Genomic DNA, 20,323 nt, shown 5'->3' with positions numbered 1-20,323 from the left:
GCTCCAGCTTACTGGGGAACTGGCATGGAAGAGAGTGTCTGTGGAAAGGGGGCGGGATCTCGTGGGGGGAGACGGTCTCCCAGTCTCACCGACCCCAGAACAATGTCCCATTGTCCCTCCCGCGCACTGGAGACGTCACCAAGGCAACACTTCCTGCAGGCCGGTGGTCTCCTGGGCAACGCTTCCCGCCTTTGAGGGACCAAGCTGCCCAAATAGCCCTTCCCCCAAGGACAGAACCCGTGGGAAACCGGAACCCAGGCGTCTGGCCCCCAACAGCGGTAACAACCTCCCACGTCGTCCCCTAGGGAAAACTGCGCTGCACTGGGCTGCTGCCGTGAACAACGCCCGAGCCGCCCGCTCGCTTCTCCAGGCCGGAGCCGATAAAGATGCCCAGGACAGCAGGGTTAGATGGGACAGAGGGCTTCCCACAAAACAGTCGGGCGCAGGAGAAATGGAAAGTGCGGTAACCCGCAAAGCCTGAGGGGAGAGGGGCCAGTGGTCCCGTAAGTGAAGGTAGAAAGGCCCAGTCCTGTGGGCGTGGCCTGCCCTGATATCGCCCCTGGCTTTTTCCTCCTGTGCAGGAGCAGACGCCGCTGTTCCTAGCGGCACGGGAAGGAGCGGTGGAAGTAGCCCAGCTGCTGCTGGGGCTGGGGGCAGCCCGAGAGCTGCAGGACCAGGCTGGGCTGGCGCCCGCGGACGTCGCTCGCCAACGTAACCACTGGGATCTGCTGACGCTGCTGGAAGGGGCGGGGCCACTAGAGGCTCGTCACAAAGCCACGCCGGGCCGCGAGTCCGGGCCCTTCCCGCGCGCACGGACGACGTCTGTAAGCGTGCCCCCGCATGGGGGCGGGGCTCTGCCGCGCTGCCGGACGCTGTCAGCCGGAGCAGGCCCTCGTGGGGGCGGAGCTTGTCGGCAGGCTCGGACTTGGTCCGTAGACTTGGCTGCGCGGGGGGGCGGGGCCTATTCTCATTGCCGGAGCTTCTCGGGAGGAGGAGCAGGAGGAGGCCCGCCCCCTCGCGGCCGTAGGTTTTCTGCAGGCATGCGCGGACCTCGGCCCAACCCTGCGATAATGCGAGGAAGATACGGAGTGGCTGCCGGGCGCGGAGGCAGGGGCCCAACGGATGACTGGCCCTGTGATTGGGTGGCCCTGGGAGCTTGCGGTCCTGCCTCTAACATTCCAAATCCGCCTTCTTGCCTTACTCCGTCCCCGGAGCGGGGATCCCCTCAACTTGACTGGGGTCCCCCAGCCCACCAAGAAATGCCCATAAACCAAGGAGGAGAGGGCAAAAAATAGGAGAATACATGGTAGGAAGGAATTCCAAAAATGATTACCCCATTAAAAGGCAGGCTGGAAGGCCTTCCTGGTTTTAAGATGGAGCCCCAAAAATGAAGGGTTGTGAGTTTAGTTTCTCTCCTAAAATGAATGTATGCCCACCAGAGCAGGCATCTTCCACATGGAGAATCTGCAGCTCTGGAAAGAGGGTTTACCATGCTAGGATGAGGCAGGCCCAGTCCTCCTCCAGAAAATAAGACAGGCCACAGGAGGGCAGAGTGGAGTGGAAATACCCCTAAATTGGAACCAAAACTGCAGGCATATGGGATGTAAGATGTTCTTTCCTATATATGGTTTCCAAAGGGAGCTCCCTTCATCCATTGTCCCCACTGCCCACAAATGGCTGACAAATATTTATTGGACACCAACTATGTGCCAGGCACTGTGTAGATGCTGAAAAGTGGCCAAGGGCCACCCCAGCTGATGACTCCTTGCATTCCCTCCCCTCACAACAAAGAAACTCCACTGCGGGGATGAAGCGCTTCTTCTAGCCACTGCTATCACTATTTAAGAACCCTAAATCTGTCACCCATAATAAAGCTGATTTGAAGTGTTACCTTTTTTTGGAGGAGTTGGGGAGAAGAATGGGAAAAAAGACGGGAGTGACTGCATAGTGTCAGCATTTTGTGCTTTCGGCTCAGCATTTGCATTGAATGGAGGATGTAAGTATAGTTTAAAAGCAAGAATAAGTATATTTGGGGACGCTATGATAATTTAGGGTATTATCTGAAAGCAAGAGTCTAGTAGCCAAGGGAGAAACCACACACACACTAGGTCAGGGGTCCCCAACCCCTGGGCCGCAGACTGGTACTGGTCCATGGCCTCTTAGGAGCTGGGCCACACAGCAGGAGGTGAGCAAGCATTACTGCCCAAGCTCCACCTCCTGTCAGATAAGCATAAGCATTAGATTCTTATAGGAGCTCGAACCCTATTGTGAACTGCGCATGCAAGGGATCTGAGTTTCTTGCTTCTTATGAGAATCTAATGCCTAATGATCTGGGGTGGAACAGTTTCATCCTGAAACCAGCCCCTATCCCCACTGACCATGGAATAATTGTCTTCCATGAAACTTCCCTGGTGCCAAAAAGGTAGGAGACCACTGCACTAGATGATGCACACACTTTGTCCCTCATCCTAGGGCTTTTCGTTATGGCCACTTAGGAGATTCCTAAGGCCACAAGTCAAGTAGATGGAGAGAGTGTCTTAAAGAAACTGTCCACCTTGCAGCAACATGTTGCTAGGTTTGAAACATGGAGTCATGAGGCATTTTGAAAGCCAATAATATCTACAGTTTATTGAGTATCCACTATGCATCAAGTGCTTTATTACATTTAATACATCAACTCTATGAAGTAGGTGCTATTAAAACCCTATTTCACTCTTTCAGAAATTGAGGCACAGAGATCTGCCCAAGATTGCAAGGGAATAAGTGGCAGGACCAGATCTCTTCTTCGTCACATTTCACATTCCAAATCACTCAGCTATAAACTCCCTAACATGACAGGCTGCCATTTAGAGGTACCAAATGGTTGTCTGCCCTGCTCCTTCCTTGATGCCAACCAACCTGATTAGCATTGATCAAAGACCAAGCCAGAGAGGTAGTCCTCTCCCTTTTCAATTTCATTTCTTTCTTTTTCTGAAACAGGGTCTTGCTCTGTTGCCCAAGCTGGAGTGCAGTGGCACAAATGGCTCACTGCAGCCACAACCTCCTGGGCTCAAGCAGTCTTCCCACCTCAGCCTCTCATTTTTCCATATCTACATCTCTCATACCCAAAACAGGTTTTCCCCTGCCCCTTGTCTGCACTAAACTATAAGTTTCCAAAATGAACCCTTCCTGTACTCTCACATTTGGTACACATCTTGTCTCCTGAATAGAGTGTATATTTTATTTTACTTTATTTTATTTTATTTTATTTTTATTTTGGAGACGGAGTCTCACTCTGTCACCCAGGCTGGAGTGCAGTGGCACAATCTTGGCTTACTGCAACCTCCGCCTCCCGGGTTCAAGCAATTCTCCTGCCTCAACCTCCTGAATAGCTGGGATTACAGGCGCATGTGGCCACGCCCGGCTAATTTTTTGTATTTTAGTAGAGATGGGGTTTCACCATGTTGCCCAGGCTGATCTCGAACTCCTGAGCTCAGGCAATCCACCCCCATTGGCCTCCCAAAGTGCTAGGATTACAGGTGTGAGCCACAGCGGCCGGCCATCTCCTGAATAGACTATAAATACCTGGAGGTCAGGGAGTATTCAATACATATATATTGAATACTTACTACATGTTGGACCCAGTGCTAGGGTTTTATGTATATATTTGAGACCTCCACAACCCTAGGTCTGAATCCTCTACTTCCCACTGGAACCATGCCCCCTCCCAGACCCAGTAAGAGGGAAGATCGGGAGGGCCAAATCCTACAGCAGGGTCTATCTCAGGGAGGGAAGGGACCTGGTTGGGGGGAGGGGGATTCTGAGGAGTGAAACCACTTCCTGTGTAGCTAGTTCCTGTGTTGACAGAAAGAGCAGAAGAGGAGGTGGGGTGGAGGGAGCAGAGTCAGGGATTAGGGGGCTACTGAGGCTCTGGAGATGAGACCGCCAGGAGTCCTTCCCCACTATCAGCCCCCTCCACTCCTGCAGCTGGAGGAGTTTTTCCCAGTCTCTGTGCTCCCCTGGGGTGAGAGAGACTGAACAAGCTGTTTGGGTGGGAAAAGAGAATGGAGGAAGTTGACAGGGATGGGCGGGGCCCGTGGGGGGGCTGACCAGGAACCCAGCTTCCTGCTCAGTACCCAGGCATCCAGCCCCCAGCTCACCCCCACCCCTTCCAGCCCCCACTCCCCTCAGGAACCCAAGGTTCCGGCCCTCCTCCCAAATCCCAGCCACCCCTCCCCCACCAGTTTCTCCCCTCCAGGGGATGGAGGCTGAGAGACCCCAGGAAGAAGAGGATGGTGAGCAGGTGAGCTGGGCACGGGGTTGGGGAGGCTGACACTGGGAAAGAAGGGAGGTGAGAGGATCTGGGGCAGAAATGTAGGGACAGAGGGGCCTTGAAAGGCTTGGGCAAACTGAGGCAGGAACAGAGACACACAGAGAGGAAACAGGCCACTGACCTAGCCCCTGTCCACTCCACCCACTTCAACCACCACTGCTTGACTGGAATGGACATATTTTGGCATCAGGGCCCCCCTCAGGATGAGCAAGGCTGGCCCCCTCCAAACTCCACCACTCGGCCTTGGCGATCTGCTCCTCCGTCCCCTCCTCCTCCAGGGACCCGCCACACAGGTACCCCTACCCACCCAGGGAGAGCCCTGACCCTGGTGCCCACATCCTGATCCCATTACCAAGGCCCAGTCCATTGTGGGCCCTCTCCTCCACCTCCTCCAGACTCCCCTTGGGATTACCCATTGCGCCCCCTCTCCTCTGATCCAAAGTCCCTAATCACATCACCCTGTCCACACTCCCCCACGGCTCCTGTCTGCCAACCTCTCTGGGTCTCTGAGCCCTCCACATCCCTCTCCCCAGCACTGGGACCCCGCTCGGCCTCCCTGCTCTCCCTGCAGACTGAGCTCCTTCTGGATCTGGTGGCTGAAGCCCAGTCCCGCCGCCTAGAGGAGCAGAGGGCCACCTTCTTCACCCCACAAAACCCCCCAAGCCTAGCCCCTGCCCCACTCCGTCCTCTTGAGGACAGAGAACAGCTTTACAGCACCATCCTCAGTCACCAGGTAAGACATCCCCCCAGGAGGCAAACCTAGGCCTCCTGGTCTCTTGGCCCTGTTCTCTTTTGGGTTCTACTCCTGTTTCTCCCTAGGCACCCCATCGCCTCCCCATACCAACCCTTGATCCTCTCAAGAACCTCCTCCCCTCAGACCCTCACCAAAGCTCTTCCTCTGCCTCCACTCCTCCAGTGCCAGCGGATGGAAGCCCAGCGGTCAGAGCCTCCCCTCCCTCCAGGTGGGCAGGAGCTCCTGGAGTTGCTGCTGAGAGTTCAGGGTGGGGGTCGAATGGAGGAGCAAAGGTCCCGGCCCCCCACACACACCTGCTGAGACTTGAGCCCCCAGCCAGCCCTTCCTCGCCCCTGGTCTGAAAGCTGGGCAGCCTATTGCATGCCCTCAACTCTTGCTTGGCGGGGGTAACAGAGACTGAAAAACGCAGCGCAAATCTCAATATTCATCGCCCACATCACCTTCCCTGGGAACTGGACCGGGTGAAAGGCCTCAAACTCTGGGAACAGGCGAGGTGGAACGGGGATTTAACTCCCCCCGCACAGGTCCATGGAGCTTGAGGCAGTAAGGGGGATCCCAGGCACCCATCTCAAGGAGTGGCTGGGAGTCTTTTCCCTAACTTGTGGGGACACCACCAATTGTCGAGCTACTAGGCACTAGGGTCTGAGGGCTCAGGCCTCCTCCTGAGAGGTTATAACCTGAGAGACAGCTCTACCCTTCCTCCCAGTAAGAAGGGAAGGTGGGTGGGCACCTGAGAGATTAAGATTATTCTCCCAGTCCCACTATCAGCACCCCCTATCCCTGAGACTGAGGGGTTTACAGGCTGTGAATGGACCTTCAGCCCTGCCCACCCTCCCTCCCCACTGCTGCTGAGTCTGTCTGATGTTTTGGTTGTGTGAATAAATGTAATACCCCTCTGGACTGAAGACTGGTGTCTGGGGGACCAGGGCGGGGTGAAGGGTAGGAAGGTGAGGCCAGAGGCCGCCTCTCTCCCCAGTCTGGCCAGAGGCCAGCTCCCCTCCCTGGCTGGTTAATTACTGGCTCATTAAGCAGCGGCTGGAGACCTCCCTAATTATCTCCCCCAGCCCCCCTCTCCTGGTTTTAATTAAGTAGAACAGGGAGGGGAGTCATTAGAACAAGAAATATGAACTGAGCTGTCGGTGAACCCAGGCATTCCAGCGGCGTGAGTCCACATCGCCTAGATCCCTGATTCAGGACCCAGGTGGCAGACCCCGACAGCCGCCAACACGCCCCCACTCCCAGGCCGCGGAAGTCCAGCCAGGGGGCTTTCCCATATTTTTCAGATGGCCCGTCTCCTCCCCTCATCCCCTCTTCCCTCTCCCCTCCTCCACTCGGTCTCAGTTCCTCTGTTTCTGTGTCTCTCTCTCCGCCCCCAGCTCCTCCCTGTTCCTCCTCTCTCCTCCCCTCCTCTTCCTCCCCGGCTCCCCTCCCCCAGCCTCCCTCCCTCGCTCCCCCCCTTCTCCCTCCTCCCTCCTCCCTCTCTCTCACACACACCCCCGCTTGGGCCTCCTCTCTCTCTCCGGCTCCATTTTCTCCGCCGCCGGGGGCCGGGGTCTCCTGTGGGGGGCCCAGCCGGTACCCCAGGTCTCCCTTCAGTGCCGGGGTGAACCCCCGGGGGAGCCGGGAGCCGGGGGCAGACGGGCGGGGGTTGGGGCGGAGGGAGCAGCGGCCCCAGCGAGTTTGGGGGGAGAAGTAACCAGGCGGGGGGAGGGGCGGAGCAGGGAGGGGGCCTCAGGGCCCCCCCCCAGCTATGGACGAGCGGCTACTGGGGCCGCCCCCTCCAGGCGGGGGCCGGGGGGGCCTGGGATTGGTGGGTGGGGAGCCTGGGGGCCCTGGCGAGCCTCCCGGTGGCGGAGACCCCGGTGGGGGTAGCGGGGGGGTCCCGGGAGGCCGAGGGAAGCAAGACATCGGGGACATTCTGCAGCAGATAATGACCATCACCGACCAGAGCCTGGACGAGGCCCAGGCCAAGTGAGTGCCCCCACCCCGGGACCCCACACAGACCCAGCAAACCCCGTTCACATGCTCTGAATCTTCTGGGAGCCCCCCCAACTCTAGGGCCCTCTTCCAGGATCGAACAGCTCTCTTCTCTCATTCCTGGGAGCCCCTAGAAAAGTGATCCCTCTCAAACCTCCCTTCACCCCCAGGCCCTGAAACCTTTACAGAGGGAACCCCAGGTGGCCCCGCTCCCCACTCCTAACCTTTTGCTGACCCCCACACTCCCCTGGAACAGCCCCATCTCCGGGAGCCCCCTCTGGCTCCCAGACTCAGAAACTGTTCTTGGGCTATGTTATTTTCTCCCCTAACTCTCCACCCAGCCCCTTCATTCTGTCCAAATGTGGAGACCTCCACACCCTCTCTAGAGCCCCTAAAACTCCTCTCCACGGCTCAGCCAGACACTAGGTGCATCAAAGCCTCCCACCTGCGCAACCCCAGGACCCCTTCACACACACTAAACTGATGTCCCCAGTTAGCTCGGCACCCCCAGCCCTGCTCTGCCACCTCAAACTCCAGCTCTTCTCAACCCCAGCCTCTGTCTCTCTACCTCTGAAACCTACCAAGTCACTTTCCTTTCTCCATCCACTCCCAAATTCCTCCTCATACTTTTCTAGACCATCTCCCAAAGCCCCCGGCCTTTAGCCTGCTGCCTGCATCTTCCCTGTGTCACCCTGAAGCCGAGCAGCTTCCCCATGCTCTGGCAGCTGATCTTTTCCCAAGAACTCCCCTCCCCAACTCCATTCCACCCCCAATCCACTTCCTCCCTCTGCAGATTGACCCTCCTCCCTCCTTGTTCTCAGGCCCCCTGCTCTGTTTCTCTAGCTCCTCAACTTTTCTCTTTCCCCACTCCCACTCCTCCCAAGGAAACACGCCCTAAACTGCCACCGAATGAAGCCTGCTCTCTTTAGCGTCCTGTGTGAAATCAAGGAGAAAACCGGTATGTGGGCCCTCCTCTGGTTGCTCAACTCTGGGGACAGAACCCTGTTCATTATAGGGCTAGAGTGTGACAGCTTGGGGGCCTGAGGAAAGTGAGGAGTCAGGGGTACTGGGGAAGGAACCAAAGCCTGGGAACTTGGCTCTCCAGGAAGCACCAGGAGGACTGACCACTGGGTATGGGGGCCCTGGGTCCTTAAGTCCTCTTGCCTGCATGCTAGGCCTCAGCATTCGGAGCTCCCAGGAGGAGGAGCCGGTGGACCCACAGCTGATGCGCTTGGACAACATGCTTCTGGCAGAGGGTGTGGCTGGGCCCGAGAAAGGGGGCGGCTCAGCAGCAGCAGCTGCAGCTGCTGCAGCCTCTGGGGGCGGCGTGTCCCCTGACAACTCCATCGAACACTCAGACTATCGCAGCAAACTTGCCCAGATCCGTCACATATACCACTCGGAGCTGGAGAAGTATGAGCAGGTAAGGAGAGGAGGGTGGAGGGAAGGGCTCTTGCAGGGGAATCTCATGGCCAAAGGGCTCCTTCTCAGCAGCCCACTGGCCCCCACTACAGGCATGTAATGAGTTCACCACCCATGTCATGAACCTGCTGAGGGAGCAGAGCCGCACCAGGCCCGTGGCCCCCAAAGAGATGGAACGCATGGTGAGCATCATCCATCGAAAGTTCAGCGCCATCCAGATGCAGCTCAAGCAGAGCACCTGCGAGGCTGTCATGATCCTGCGTTCCCGTTTCCTGGATGCCAGGTGGGCCCAGGGACCCAAGCTGGCCCCCAGCACTGGGCTCCTTCCCATTCCTCTCCAAGACCCTGAGCTGCCATGCTGCACAATGTGGTACTCCATGACAATGGTGACTCTGGGGTCATGCCATGTGACAGCCCTGCCAGGACACCAACATCCTCCTCACCGATCTTCTCCCTTCTCTGTAGACGAAAGCGCCGTAACTTCAGCAAACAGGCCACTGAGGTCCTTAATGAGTATTTCTACTCCCACCTGAGTAACCCATATCCTAGTGAGGAGGCCAAGGAGGAGCTTGCCAAGAAGTGTGGCATCACCGTGTCTCAGGTATTATGGAGGTTTCAGGAGGAGTTGTCAGGCAAAATGCACGCATCTCAGCTAGGTGCAGTGGTGTGTTCCTATAATCCCAGCTACTAAGGAAGCTGAAGTGGGAGGATCACTTGAGCTGGAGAGCAGCCTGGGCAATAGCATAGTGACACCAGAAGAAAAAAAAATGCTCTCACTCACATCTTATTCAGTGAAGGACTTCAGAGGCAAATGTTTCTACCCGACCCTCCTTTCTGCCCCACAGGTCTCCAACTGGTTTGGCAACAAGAGGATTCGCTATAAGAAAAACATTGGAAAGTTCCAAGAGGAGGCAAACATCTATGCTGTCAAGACCGCCGTGTCAGTCACCCAGGGGGGCCACAGCCGCACCAGCTCCCCGACACCCCCTTCCTCTGCAGGTGGATCCCACTGTCAACCCGGCTGACTGTTTTGCACAGTTCCTGCTTTTGTTCCCACTTCCTACCTAGGCAAGATCATAGCAGAGAGGGGGCCTTTTGGGGTGACAGGGACCAAGCTGAGATAGGCTGGAGATGTCAGGGGACAGAGGCCACTCCAGTGAACTTACTTCAGCTTTTCTTCCCACGGGTGGCCGTGGGAGGCTAAGGAACAGCCTGCTCTTTCTGCGTGTTGGAATGTTGTTTTGTGGATAATTGGAGTATAGTAGCACATCCCCACAAGAGCTGAGAGTTGTGGTTCATCCCCTTTCTACCATCACAGGCTCTATTACACTCTTCCCTCTCTACCCCCCACAAGGCTCTGGCGGCTCTTTCAGTCTCTCAGGATCTGGAGACATGTTTCTGGGGATGCCTGGGCTCAACGGAGATTCCTATTCTGCTTCCCAGGTCAGATGCCCATCTCTCGAGTAGGGCTTTCCCCAACTCCATTTCCCCTACTTTAGGATACAAGACCTCTTTCCTCTGAGGCTTCTCTTCACTGTCATACCTTCCTCTGCTGCCTGCAGGTGGAATCACTCCGACACTCGATGGGGCCAGGGGGCTATGGGGATAACCTCGGGGGAGGCCAGATGTACAGCCCACGGGAAATGAGGGTGAGTGGATCCCGAAGCCCCTCTCTGTCCAGTTCTCACAGGACAGAGGGGCATTTTCCCTCGTAGTGTTGTGCCCACACAGGATTCCCGGGGCCTTGTCTGTTTTCTATACTCTGTCTTTCTCTTCTTCCAGGCAAATGGCAGCTGGCAGGAGGCTGTGACCCCCTCTTCAGTGACATCCCCAACGGAGGGACCAGGGAGTGTTCACTCTGACACCTCCAACTGATCTTGCCCCTCAGGGTCACAGGGGTGGGGGCTCTCACAAGGCGACTCTTGAAGAGGACACAGGCTTCCAGAGGACAAACCCCAAATACAGGAGAAGCACAAGACAGAGAAGGGCCAATGGGGTCATCCCCTCTCTAACTAGACTCTCTGTGCTGGGGGTGCTAATGACATGGCAGGAAAAACGGGGCCTCTAAGGGGAGTGTGGGGTCTGTCTCCCCCTTCTTTCCATCTTTTTCCTCTCTCGCTTTCTTTCTTACACAGAAACATACATATACCTAGAAACCTATCTCTCAGACCCCTTTTTCTCCTCTTTCCCTCTCCCACACCTCACACACACATACTCCCACTTGCAACTATTCTGTTTCTCTCTCTGGGCTCCCCCACTTTCCCTTCCCCACCCCACTTATATGCTCTGGAATCTGTGGAGACGCCAGCCCTGCCCAAGCAGAGATGCCAAAAATGGGGACATGACTTCTGGACAGAGGACATGGGCCACGCCCCCGTGCATCCCCACCCCCGCCCCTCCAGACGGCTTACTTACCTCATACGCAGCTCATCTTAAACCAATAGAATCGCTCGGTGGACGAGAGTGTCTGACTCAGATATCTACCTCGGAGGGAGTTTCTGCTACTTTAGGGAATTATTGACTGGGCTTTGGGGTTGAACTTTTTTTTTTTTAAAAGAAAGAAAAACCCTGGGATCCATCTGTTTTTTGTTGTTGTTGTTTTTGGTGGTGGTGGTGGTGGTGGTGGTTCTTAATTTTTAATTTAGTTTGGGGAAGTAGCTTTTTTTTTATAAATATGATTTCTTGTCTTTTTTTTTTTTTAATTTCTTACTTTCCCATATTAGGGGTGATAGCCAAAGGGGTCCTGGTAAGAGAAGGGGGGGACAAACAGAACTGGTAAAGAGGCCCCCCGGCTCCAGGCCTGTCCATCAGGAAGTAAATTGTACAGGGCACCAAGCTTTGCCCCCTAAAATCACTTACGTGTTCTTTGCTCATGCAGGCAGGTTTCTGCCGCATTAGGTGTGGAGGCGGTGAAGGGCTTGCCCTGCTGGCCCCTCATCCCCCTTCTTCCCACAACCCTTGGGCAGGGCTGGACTCAGTAATTTTGAGGAAATCGAAGATGCCGTCTTCCCCTGTGAGTGACTTGTCGTTAATCTTTTAAAAAACTACTATTTGGAAATTGGAGGGGGAAGAATGGGAAGGGAGTTATTGCCAAATACGTTAAATATGGGTTGGGGTGCTTGTATATGTGTCTTCCTCAATTTCCCCAGAAATGAGGTAGCTTTTTGTCACACCAAAATCAAGTGGTAGGGAGAGGGAGGAGGTTGCAAAAAGCCAGATGTGGGGGAAAAGTAAAATCAACACTGTCCCATCCTCAGCCCTAAACCCTACCATCTGATCCGCTCAGACATTCTCAGGATTTTGCAAGACTGTCAGAGTGGGGAACCCTCCCATTAAAGATCCAGGCAGGACTGGGGACAGGTTGGAAGTGTGATGGGTGGGGGGGTGGGAGGCATGGGCTGGGGGCAGTTCTCTCCTCACTTGTAAACTTGTGTAGTTTCACAGAAAAAAACAAAATGCAGTTTTAAATAAAGAAATTTCTTTTTTTCCTGGGTTTAGTTGAGAATTTTTTTCAAAAAACATGAGAAACCCCAGAAAAAAAAAAAGATTTTCTTTCACGAAGCTCCAAACAGGTTTCTCTCCTGTCCCCCAGCCTTGCCTTCACAATGCAGTCCCAATTGCACCCTTGCAAACAACAGTCTGGCCTGAACCCTATTGATGCAACCTTGCCCAGTCAACATGGGGCTCCAGTGGGTCACCAGGCAGCCCTGATGGACCGATGGAATAAATAGGATGGGGGCTCTGAGGGAATGAGACCCTAGAGGGTACACTCCCCATCCCCCAGGGAAGTGACTGTGCCCAGAGGCTGGTAGTGCCCAGGGGTGGGGTGATAATTATTTCTTTAGTACCTGAAGGACTCTTGTCCCAAAGGCATGAATTCCTAGCATTCCCTGTGACAAGATGACTGAAAGATGGGGGCTGGAGAGAGGGAACAGGCCCCACCTAGGGCGGAGGCCACAGCACGGAGAGGGGCAGAAAGAGCCACGAGCCTGGAAGGAAGCAGGATGGCAGCCGGAGCAGCGGTTGGAGCCTGGGTACTGGTCCTCAGTCTGTGGGGTGAGCCACTCCCCCCACCCCACTGACCCTTCCTGCAGAAAGCACTTGAACCCCATACCCCAGTTGCCCTAGAACTTTTCCCAGAACCCAGGGAACTACTTTTCAAGGTCCCTCACGCACCCTGTCCAAATTTTGTTAGCCCTCATTCCCTTCCTGCCCCTCTACCACGGTGCTGTCTCCCAGGGGCAGTAGTAGGTGCTCAAAACATCACAGCCCGGATCGGTGAGCCCCTGGTGCTGAAGTGTAAGGGGGCCCCCAAGAAACCACCCCAGCAGCTGGAATGGAAACTGGTAAGTGGGGGTCCTGTTGCAGCCTCCCAACTTCCAGGGAGACCAGCAATGATTCGGATCCCTGTCACTCTGCCTCACAGTACTTTCCCAAAGGCCTTGCACTGTTTAGGCCCCGCTTCTCTGCTTCTAGAACACAGGCCGGACAGAAGCTTGGAAGGTCCTGTCTCCCCAGGGAGGCCCCTGGGAAAGTGTGGCTCGTGTCCTTCCCAACGGCTCCCTCTTCCTTCCGGCCGTCGGGATCCAGGATGAGGGGATTTTCCGGTGCCAGGCAATGAACAAGAATGGAAAGGAGACCAAGTCCAACTACCGAGTCCGTGTCTACCGTAAGAATTCCAGGGCCTTCTCCAAGGCCCCCTTTCTTATCTCAGAAAAAGCCTTCAACCCCAGCCTTGGCCCATGAGGGCCTCTGACTTCCACTGGCCCCATTTCCACACACAGAGTTTGAGAACCTTCACAGTTACAGCCTCTGATTGGATTTTTCCTCCTTCAGAGATTCCTAGGAAGCCAGAAATTATAGATTCTGCCTCTGAACTCACGGCTGGTGTTCCCAATAAGGTAGTGAAAGAAAGCAGAAGTAGAAAATGGTCCTGTGAACAGGAGGCGAGTGTGTGTGGGTGTGTGGCGTCTCCCATTTTCAAAGGATTCTGAGGTCACCACTCTTTCCCCAGGTGGGGACATGTGTGTCAGAGGGAAGCTACCCTGCAGGGACTCTTAGCTGGCACTTGGATGGGAAGCCCCTGGTGCCTAATGAAAAGGGTGAGTCCGAAGGTGCCCCCCAAGCTGCCTTCTCCCTGATCTCACTCCCACACCCACCCTGGGATAATTTGTCTTATCCTCCCACCATAGGAGTATCTGTGAAGGAAGAGACCAGGAGACACCCTGAGACAGGGCTCTTCACACTGCAGTCGGAGCTAATGGTGACCCCAGCCCGGGGAGGAAATCCCCATCCCACCTTCTCCTGTAGCTTCAGCCCAGGCCTTCCCCGACGCCAGGCCTTGCACACAGCCCCTATCCAGCCCCGTGTCTGGGGTGAGCAGAGGTGGGGAGGGCCCCAAGCTCATGTGAGTGCATTCTGGAAGTCTGACCCTTAGGGAAAGAGGGAGTCAAGCCCATGGCCACTGGGATCACTCACAAGTGTAACTCTCCACCTCATAACCCTTCCAACTCCCAGAGCCTGTGCCTCTGGAGGAGGTCCAATTGGTGGTAGAGCCAGAAGGTGGAGCAGTAGCTCCTGGTGGAACCGTAACCCTGACCTGTGAAGTCCCTGGCCAGCCCTCTCCTCAAATCCACTGGATGAAGGATGTGAGTGACCTGGAGAGAGGGGCTGGGAGGTAGGGTGAACCATAACTAGCAACAGGGAGGGCAGAGGGATAACAAGGGAAAGGCAGGCTAGGAGCTGAGGAGGAAGAGAGGGTATTTGAAGATGTGGAGACAAAAAGACAAGAGTTTTAAAATAGTCTCCTCTCCCCTTCCCCCACCAGGGTGTGCCCTTACCCCTTTCCCCCAGCCCTGTGCTGATCCTCCCTGAGATAGGGCCTCAGGACCAGGGAACCTACAGGTGTGTGGCCACCCATCCCAGCCACGGGTCCCAGGAAAGCCGTGCTGTCAGCATCAGCATCATCGGTGAGACCTCTCCCCAAGCCCTACAGACCCTGGGGCTAGGGTGCAGGACAGCACAGGCTCTAATTTCCTGCCCCATTCTGGCCTTATCCCCAAGAGCCACCCCACCTCTCCCTCCATGCACCCACACCCAAACCTCCCCTGCCCCACCCAAATTCTGCCAAGAGAGCAGCCAAGCCTCTCCCTTCTTCCCTCTGAACTAAAAAAAGGGAAAGACGGCTGGGCGCAGTGGCTCACGCCTGTAATCCCAGCACTTTGGGAGGCTGAGGCCAGTGGATCACCTGAGGTTGGGAGTTTGAGACCAGTCTGACCAACATGGAGGAACCCCATTTCTACTAAAAATCCAAAATTAGCCAGTCGTAGTGGCACGCGCCTGTAATCCCAGCTACTTGGGAGGCTGAGACAGGAAAATCACTTGAACCCGGGAGGCATAAGTTGCAGTGAGCCGAGATCCTGCCATTGCATGCCAGCCTGGGCAACAAGAGCGAAACTCCATCTCAAAAAAAAAAAAAAGGGAAAGACTCCACTGGAGCTCCCACTAAATAACCCTCTCTCAACCCGAAGTCTTCCTTTCTGACTGGATCCAACTTTGTCTTCCAGAACCAGGCGAGGAGGGGCCAACTGCAGGTGAGGGGTTCACTAAAGTCAGGGAAGCAGAAGATAGCCCCCAACACATGTGACTGCGGGGATGGTCAACAAGAAAGGAATGGTGAGTGGTGGGGGCCGTGCTCTCAGTTTTCCCTGTCTCCCTACAGGCTCTGTGGGAGGATCAGGGCCAGGAACTCTAGCCCTGGCCCTGGGGATCCTGGGAGGCCTGGGGACAGCCGCCCTGCTCATTGGGGTCATCTTGTGGCAAAGGCGGCGACGCCAAGGAGAGGAGAGGTGAGTGGATAAAGCCAGACTCCTCAGACCTAGGGCTTCCAGGCAGCAAGTGAAGAGGGGTGGGGGGTGGAACGACAATGTGCAGCATTCTCTGCAATCTTCCTCCTCAGGAAGGCCCCAGAAAACCAGGAGGAAGAGGAGGAGCGTGCAGAGCTGAATCAGTCAGAGGAACCTGAGGCAGGCGAGAGTGGTACTGGAGGGCCTTGAGGGGCCCACAGACAGATCCCATCCATCAGCTCCCTTTTCTTTTTCCCTTAAACTGTTCTGGCCCCAGACCAACTCTCTCCTGTATAACCCCACCTTGCCAAACTTTCTTCTACAACCAGAGCCCCCCACAATGATGAGTAAACACCTGACACATCTTGCTCTTGTGTGTCTATGTATATATGTGTGTGAGACACAACCTCACCCCTACACCTTGAGGGCCCTGAAGGAAAGGGACTCACCCCCACACTTCCCTACACTGTACCAAACATCTATTCAAGTTGGGGAGAAGATGCTTCTGTCAAGAGAGAGAGGGAGGGAGGGAGGGAGGAAGGTAGGGGGCAAACTTGGGAAGAGATCCCGTCAATACATTTCACCTTTTTTATTGAATTTGTATTAAAGGAGGTAGTGAGGGGGAGGAAGCACTTAAGAGTCAGAACCCATATTAGACTCTGGGGAGTGAAAAATTAAATTAATAAGATGGGGAGTGGGCGAAGAGTCAGAGGGAGCTTTGCCCCCCTTTCAAGATCAAATCAAGAAATCAGGGAAAGCAAAGACTTAGGAGAGAAGAAAGACATTCTCTCAATCCATCCTCCTTCCCCAGGGCAGAGAATTATATTGTTACTGAGTGAGCCTCTGAGCAGAAGGCTGTCCCATCTATGCACAGACTTCACTCCTCCTCCCCAAGCTTTCCTGGAGAATGTCCAGGGCTGGCCTTAGCCAACAGAAATAAGAGAGGTCAAGGGGGTCCATGAGTAAGGAAGGGTCAGCAGGGACCCCCAATACTGATTCTCCTCTGGCTGGAGGTGGGCAGGAAGGAGACATAGCTCAAATACTGAGCAGCCAAAAAAAGAAGAAGATGGCGAGAAACAGGAAGAGGGAATCCTGCCAGCTGGAGGCCGGGTGACCCTGTCCCAGATCCACACCTGTGGGAGAGAGGAAAGCTGTGGAAGCATATGCTTCTAGGCTGGGAGGGAGCCCGAGGGGATTCACAGGGCTCCCTGATGGGAGCTGAATGTGACTCTTACCTGTACCCCGGCGGAAAGGCTCATGGGCATTGAAGACGGTGGTGAAAAAGCCAAAGGGAAAAGCACCAACACCAAATGAGAAGTGGAAGCCCCCGGTATCACCAAATGGCTGGAATCCCTAGGGAGGCAGAAAAAGTCAGATGGGAAGCCAGCAAACCTGTCAAGAAAGGGACACAACTGGACAGGAAGACTCACCCCTCTGCTCTCTGGAGCTGGTCTCTGGCCCTGGGGGCGGGGTGGAGTTTTTAATCTGAGGAAGAGGATGAGAAAGTTAACAGGGAATTTTCTCCTGTCATCTTCCACACCATTTTCCAAGGGCAGAAGCCTTCAATCTTCCCTGAGCAACACCTCCAGTCTCTCACCTGGGATCCTGGGGCTTTTGGCTCCCTCGCCCATAAAGCGGGACAACCTTCTCTCTGCTGATCCCAGCTTTACATACGGGACACTCTTGCCGCTCTGGCCTTGTCTCCAGCCACTGGGGAGAAAAAAAGTGGTTTCCAGTATACCAGAGGGTCTTCCAGCTCCTCAGACCTCCCCATTTCCCTCTTCATCTCCCGAGTACGCACCTGATGAAGACATGGCCAACTGGAAGGGGGAGAAAAAAAAAAGGTCAAACTAGCTACAGAAAAGAGAGACACAGACCCCAGACTTCACAGAATCCCATCTCACCCCTCTTCCCAGGCAACCTGCTGTTGCTTTTCAGATTTTCTGCAACCTTTACCATACCAGCCAACTTGGCCTTCCTGCTTGTCTGATCTTCCAACACCTAAAGCTCTGTCCATCCTCAACATACTCAACCCTCTCCTTTCTCCTCTCCCCAACAAACACGTACAAATTTTCGTGCCCTCTCTTTTCTGCCTTTCAAGTTAATTTCTAATTCCCTGTAGCCACCTCTTTCCGGGTTTCCGCTTTTCAACCCCAACCCCATCACTCCAAACCAAACCCCTTTACTAGCACATTCCCCCATTACCCCTTTTCCTCACGTTCAAGCTCAATAATGTCTCTGTCTTTACGACCCTTTAACCTTTCAAGTCTGCCTCTCCACAGTGCCTTCGTACCAGCCCCCTCCCAGATCTCATCTGAATGTGGTCCGTATTTCCTGGTTCTCCACAACTCAATTGATGCGTGCCTCCCCTTAACCTTTGTGTCTCATCTGTTTCCACCTGCACAGCTAAGACCCCTCGCTTCTCTGGGGTAAGGTGGCTCGGGTCTCACATTGTCCCGCCACTCCCCGTCCCACCTCCTCTTCTCAGCACATCACATGCCCCCGCTCCTGGTTCCTAAGACCTTTCTTTCCACAGATCTCGACCATAGAGACGTTATACTCCCACCCACACATACCAGCAAAGTCGTATGTCTCCTGTCGGGCCTCACCTATGGGAACGTGCCCTCCGATTATCTGTATGACTGTATGATTATTCGCTCCTAGCCTCCCCAGTATATAAGCGAGACCCACCGCCTTCCGCCCCTCTCCTCGATTCTCACCAGTACAGGTGGCCACACACACTGACCACAGCTTCCCGAGCAGTCTCCAAACATATATTACATTCGAAGGTCGCGCCCGCCCCGCCCCGCTCGCGATTTGGCCCTTCGGGGCCCCCGTCCTCCTCCTCCGCTGCTGCCATGGCCGGTTTTGTTTCGCCCCACGTACCCTTCAGTCCCCCCAAATACACATACACACGCCCCAACAAACCAGAAACCACCTCCTGCCCACGATCGTTGGGCAGGCGTCAAGGTTTCCTAATCACTATTGGTCTGAATGCCTGCCAATCACAAAGAATTCAAAAGAAAGGATTGGTCCAAAGGGTAGGGGCGGGAAAAGGTTAGTGCGGTCCTGCCTTCGCACAATGGCTATTGGCTGATACGGTCTAAGTCAATGTGCAATGCCAAGGGATTGGTAGTAACTCGCTACACCCTGTCGCCTGGCCACGGAGGGTTTTATTCGTCTGAGTAGTTGTCAGTCCTAACCAAAGCCAGAAGCAATTTGCTCGGGACTACCTATAGACCTCGCCCACTATAAGCCCCTTTCTTTCCTTCGCTTCCTCTTTCTGAGAATGTCCGGATTGCTATTGGACTTTGGAGCTTATGGCTCCAAAGCAACTCATTGGCTAGAACTTGACGGAAAATGGTGGTTGGGTAAAATGCGCCTGCGCAGCACGCGGCGGGACGGGGGTGGGCCAATCGCGTGAGGGTTGAACTTTCTCTTGTTCCACCTACCTTGTCGCTATGGTGACTGCTCTACAATTGGCGAGGCTTGCACTTCAAAGCCCTCGGCTCGCTTCATCCGGGTCCTTCAGCTGTGGACTTTCTGCTGATTGGGCCTTTTCCTTTTCCCCTGATTGGCCCACATCGGGAAAGATGATGAAGAGCTAGGGAAAGAGGGAAAACACTAGGGTCGCAGGGTTCAAAATGGCTCCAACCTCCTTTGGTGACGTAGAGAGCAGAACGTGGGTCTGCCCCTCCCTTTTAGTTAAGGGAGCAGAACTGGGATTAGCCCGACGTTTGGATAGTGCGAACATCGATCTGCGGAGCTGGTGTTAACTCCTTAGGCTGGACGACTCAGCCCTTCCCACTTTAGGTGATTTACAGAGCAAAACTGAACTAAAGGCCCACTCCTTTCTTAATGCTGTACACAGAGTAGAACAGGATTGACTTAAACTCCGTTTTAAACCTTCAGAGCAGAAAAGCTCTGGGATCACCCTCTTTGTGAGTGGTGGAGAAGGGGCAAGGCCCGCCCCTTTTAAGGAGACCCGCCCTTTCCTCCTTACAATTTGCCCATAGAAATAGGGTCTTCTTCCAGGGTTGGACCCCGGGGAGTTTGGGCCTTTCCTACAATCACTGACCCTCACTGTGACCAAAGGAGCAGAACTAGGTAACAGTCTTCCCACTACCAATCCTCTTCCCGAGGGCATGTACACTCATGCAGGGTAAAGGTGTGGCTAGAGGCGGGACTTTGATAAAAGATCCCATGTGACTCAAAAGTAAGGAAAGAAGAGAAGTTAGCAGTTGCGTAAAGAAGGACTGGGGCAGATGAGGATTCAGGAAACTGGAGGTTTAAGATGTTGAGAGGGAAAGGTGGAAATGAAGGAGAGTGAAATGATGGAATGATCCTAGTACAGAGATAATGGGAGTGGAGGAAGAGAAGAGGGGGTGGAAAACTAGATACATGGCTACCGAATTAAGGAGGCACCCTCATTCCAGAGGAATCGGCATTCTTCCTCACTTTTTCTTTTTCTAGAAAGCACCCCTGACGCCCAATTTCCATTGGAAGAAAAGATGTACCCATATTGTATGTTGTGAGAAGGGGTTGTCTCAGCTTGGGCAAGTAAGGAGACTGATAGGAAGGAAGTAGGAAAGAAAAAGTGCAGAGGGAAAAGAGCATGGAAAAGGAAAGGGTCAAGGATGAGGCCAAAGAGATCTCTTTAAAGGCCAGAGAAGGCAGGTGGAGGGGGGAGCTGGACTGCTGGGAGATAGTGAGGGACAAAGGGCAAAGGAAACCAGACCAGACGACTGGAGAGTGAGATGGGGTGAGATGGAGTCATGGAGAGAAAAAGAAGCCAGGTGAACTTAATGCTTGTCATATGGTAGGTAGGTGTTTGATAAATGCTTAGAATTTATCTAAGCATTTAGATAATGGGGGACGGGAAGAGGGGTCCTTAAGAATAGTTGCGGGGGCCGGGCTTGGTGGCTCACGCCTGTAATCCGAGCTCTCAGGGAGGCAGAGGCGGGAGGATAGCTTGAGCCCAGGAGTTCGAGACCTGCCTGGGTAATATAGCGA

At 54.5% G+C, this 20,323-nt stretch overlaps 5 protein-coding genes across 9 annotated transcripts in view; 4 read left to right on the top strand and 1 right to left on the bottom strand.

The window, feature by feature from the left end:
* The window catches only part of NOTCH4 (notch receptor 4), a 29,278-nt gene extending 27,388 nt beyond the window's left edge, over positions 1-1,890 (top strand). The window contains exons 29-30 of one of the 3 annotated variants that reach the window (XM_010378087.2): positions 306-403; positions 582-1,890. In XM_010378087.2, coding sequence (XP_010376389.2) covers positions 306-403; positions 582-1,295 — 812 coding nt within the window. In that variant the 3' untranslated portion in view covers positions 1,296-1,890. The remainder of the gene's footprint in view (positions 1-305; positions 404-581) is intronic. The other 2 variants (XM_010378094.2, XM_030928743.1) reach the window with 2 other exon arrangements.
* Positions 1,891-3,829: 1,939 nt separating this feature from the next.
* Positions 3,830-5,966, top strand: GPSM3 (G protein signaling modulator 3). Of its 2 annotated transcripts, none has more exons than XM_010378103.2 (4): positions 3,830-4,282; positions 4,503-4,605; positions 4,846-5,045; positions 5,229-5,966. In XM_010378103.2, the coding sequence occupies exons 1-4, from the start codon at positions 4,241-4,243 to the stop codon at positions 5,364-5,366; spliced, it is 483 nt and encodes a 160-aa protein (XP_010376405.1). In that variant the 5' UTR covers positions 3,830-4,240; the 3' UTR covers positions 5,367-5,966. The 2 variants fall into 2 exon arrangements, with proteins under 2 accessions (XP_010376405.1, XP_010376409.1); XM_010378107.2 differs by having other exon boundaries at positions 3,844-4,282; positions 4,884-5,045.
* A 568-nt stretch (positions 5,967-6,534) lies between these two features.
* On the top strand, positions 6,535-11,951 carry PBX2 (PBX homeobox 2). Its single transcript, XM_010378150.2, has 9 exons — positions 6,535-7,037; positions 7,928-8,001; positions 8,219-8,466; positions 8,558-8,748; positions 8,931-9,066; positions 9,311-9,464; positions 9,820-9,908; positions 10,028-10,114; positions 10,248-11,951. The coding sequence occupies exons 1-9, from the start codon at positions 6,817-6,819 to the stop codon at positions 10,338-10,340; spliced, it is 1,293 nt and encodes a 430-aa protein (XP_010376452.1). The 5' UTR covers positions 6,535-6,816; the 3' UTR covers positions 10,341-11,951.
* On the top strand, positions 11,342-15,678 carry AGER (advanced glycosylation end-product specific receptor). Of its 2 annotated transcripts, XM_010378130.2 has the most exons (12): positions 11,342-11,478; positions 12,336-12,521; positions 12,705-12,811; positions 12,942-13,134; positions 13,302-13,366; positions 13,480-13,567; positions 13,658-13,840; positions 13,983-14,113; positions 14,293-14,434; positions 15,032-15,058; positions 15,187-15,313; positions 15,424-15,678. In XM_010378130.2, the coding sequence occupies exons 2-12, from the start codon at positions 12,377-12,379 to the stop codon at positions 15,518-15,520; spliced, it is 1,305 nt and encodes a 434-aa protein (XP_010376432.2). In that variant the 5' UTR covers positions 11,342-11,478; positions 12,336-12,376; the 3' UTR covers positions 15,521-15,678. The 2 variants fall into 2 exon arrangements, with proteins under 2 accessions (XP_010376432.2, XP_030784601.1); XM_030928741.1 differs by lacking the exons at positions 11,342-11,478; positions 15,032-15,058 and having other exon boundaries at positions 11,952-12,521.
* Positions 15,679-15,884: 206 nt separating this feature from the next.
* RNF5 (ring finger protein 5) lies at positions 15,885-18,297 on the bottom strand. The gene is made up of 6 exons (XM_010378115.2): positions 18,031-18,297; positions 17,112-17,130; positions 16,908-17,020; positions 16,741-16,795; positions 16,546-16,663; positions 15,885-16,443 (listed from the first exon to the last, which is right to left on the bottom strand). Exons 1-6 carry the CDS (start codon positions 18,168-18,170, stop codon positions 16,346-16,348), a joined length of 543 nt encoding a protein of 180 aa, XP_010376417.1. The 5' UTR covers positions 18,171-18,297; the 3' UTR covers positions 15,885-16,345.
* Between the last annotated feature and the right edge of the window lie 2,026 nt (positions 18,298-20,323).

The sequence above is a fragment of the Rhinopithecus roxellana genome, chromosome 4, assembly GCF_007565055.1.
Source record: "Rhinopithecus roxellana isolate Shanxi Qingling chromosome 4, ASM756505v1, whole genome shotgun sequence".
NCBI classification, from domain to species: Eukaryota; Metazoa; Chordata; class Mammalia; order Primates; family Cercopithecidae; genus Rhinopithecus; species Rhinopithecus roxellana.
The sequence above is the reverse complement of the archived record's forward strand: the minus strand, read 5'-3'. Positions and strand labels throughout refer to the sequence as shown.

Coding starts and splice junctions, on each gene's coding strand:
- GPSM3 (XM_010378103.2), top strand. CDS start 4,241: ATGGAGGCTGAGAGACCCCAGGAAGAAGAGGATGGTGAGCAG. Junction 4,606..4,845: donor TCCAGGGACCCGCCACACAG/GTACCCCTACCC, acceptor CCCTCTCCCCAG/CACTGGGACCCCGCTCGGCC. Junction 5,046..5,228: donor GCACCATCCTCAGTCACCAG/GTAAGACATCCC, acceptor CCACTCCTCCAG/TGCCAGCGGATGGAAGCCCA.
- PBX2 (XM_010378150.2), top strand. CDS start 6,817: ATGGACGAGCGGCTACTGGGGCCGCCCCCTCCAGGCGGGGGCCGGGGG. Junction 7,038..7,927: donor CTGGACGAGGCCCAGGCCAA/GTGAGTGCCCCC, acceptor ACTCCTCCCAAG/GAAACACGCCCTAAACTGCC. Junction 9,909..10,027: donor ATTCCTATTCTGCTTCCCAG/GTCAGATGCCCA, acceptor TGCTGCCTGCAG/GTGGAATCACTCCGACACTC.
- AGER (XM_010378130.2), top strand. CDS start 12,377: ATGGGGGCTGGAGAGAGGGAACAGGCCCCACCTAGGGCGGAGGCCACA. Junction 13,367..13,479: donor CGGCTGGTGTTCCCAATAAG/GTAGTGAAAGAA, acceptor CTCTTTCCCCAG/GTGGGGACATGTGTGTCAGA. Junction 13,568..13,657: donor CCTGGTGCCTAATGAAAAGG/GTGAGTCCGAAG, acceptor CTCCCACCATAG/GAGTATCTGTGAAGGAAGAG.
- RNF5 (XM_010378115.2), bottom strand. CDS start 18,170: ATGGCAGCAGCGGAGGAGGAGGACGGGGGCCCCGAAGGGCCAAATCGC. Junction 16,664..16,740: donor CAGCTCCAGAGAGCAGAGGG/GTGAGTCTTCCT, acceptor CTGCCTCCCTAG/GGATTCCAGCCATTTGGTGA. Junction 16,444..16,545: donor GCCTTTCCGCCGGGGTACAG/GTAAGAGTCACA, acceptor TCTCTCCCACAG/GTGTGGATCTGGGACAGGGT.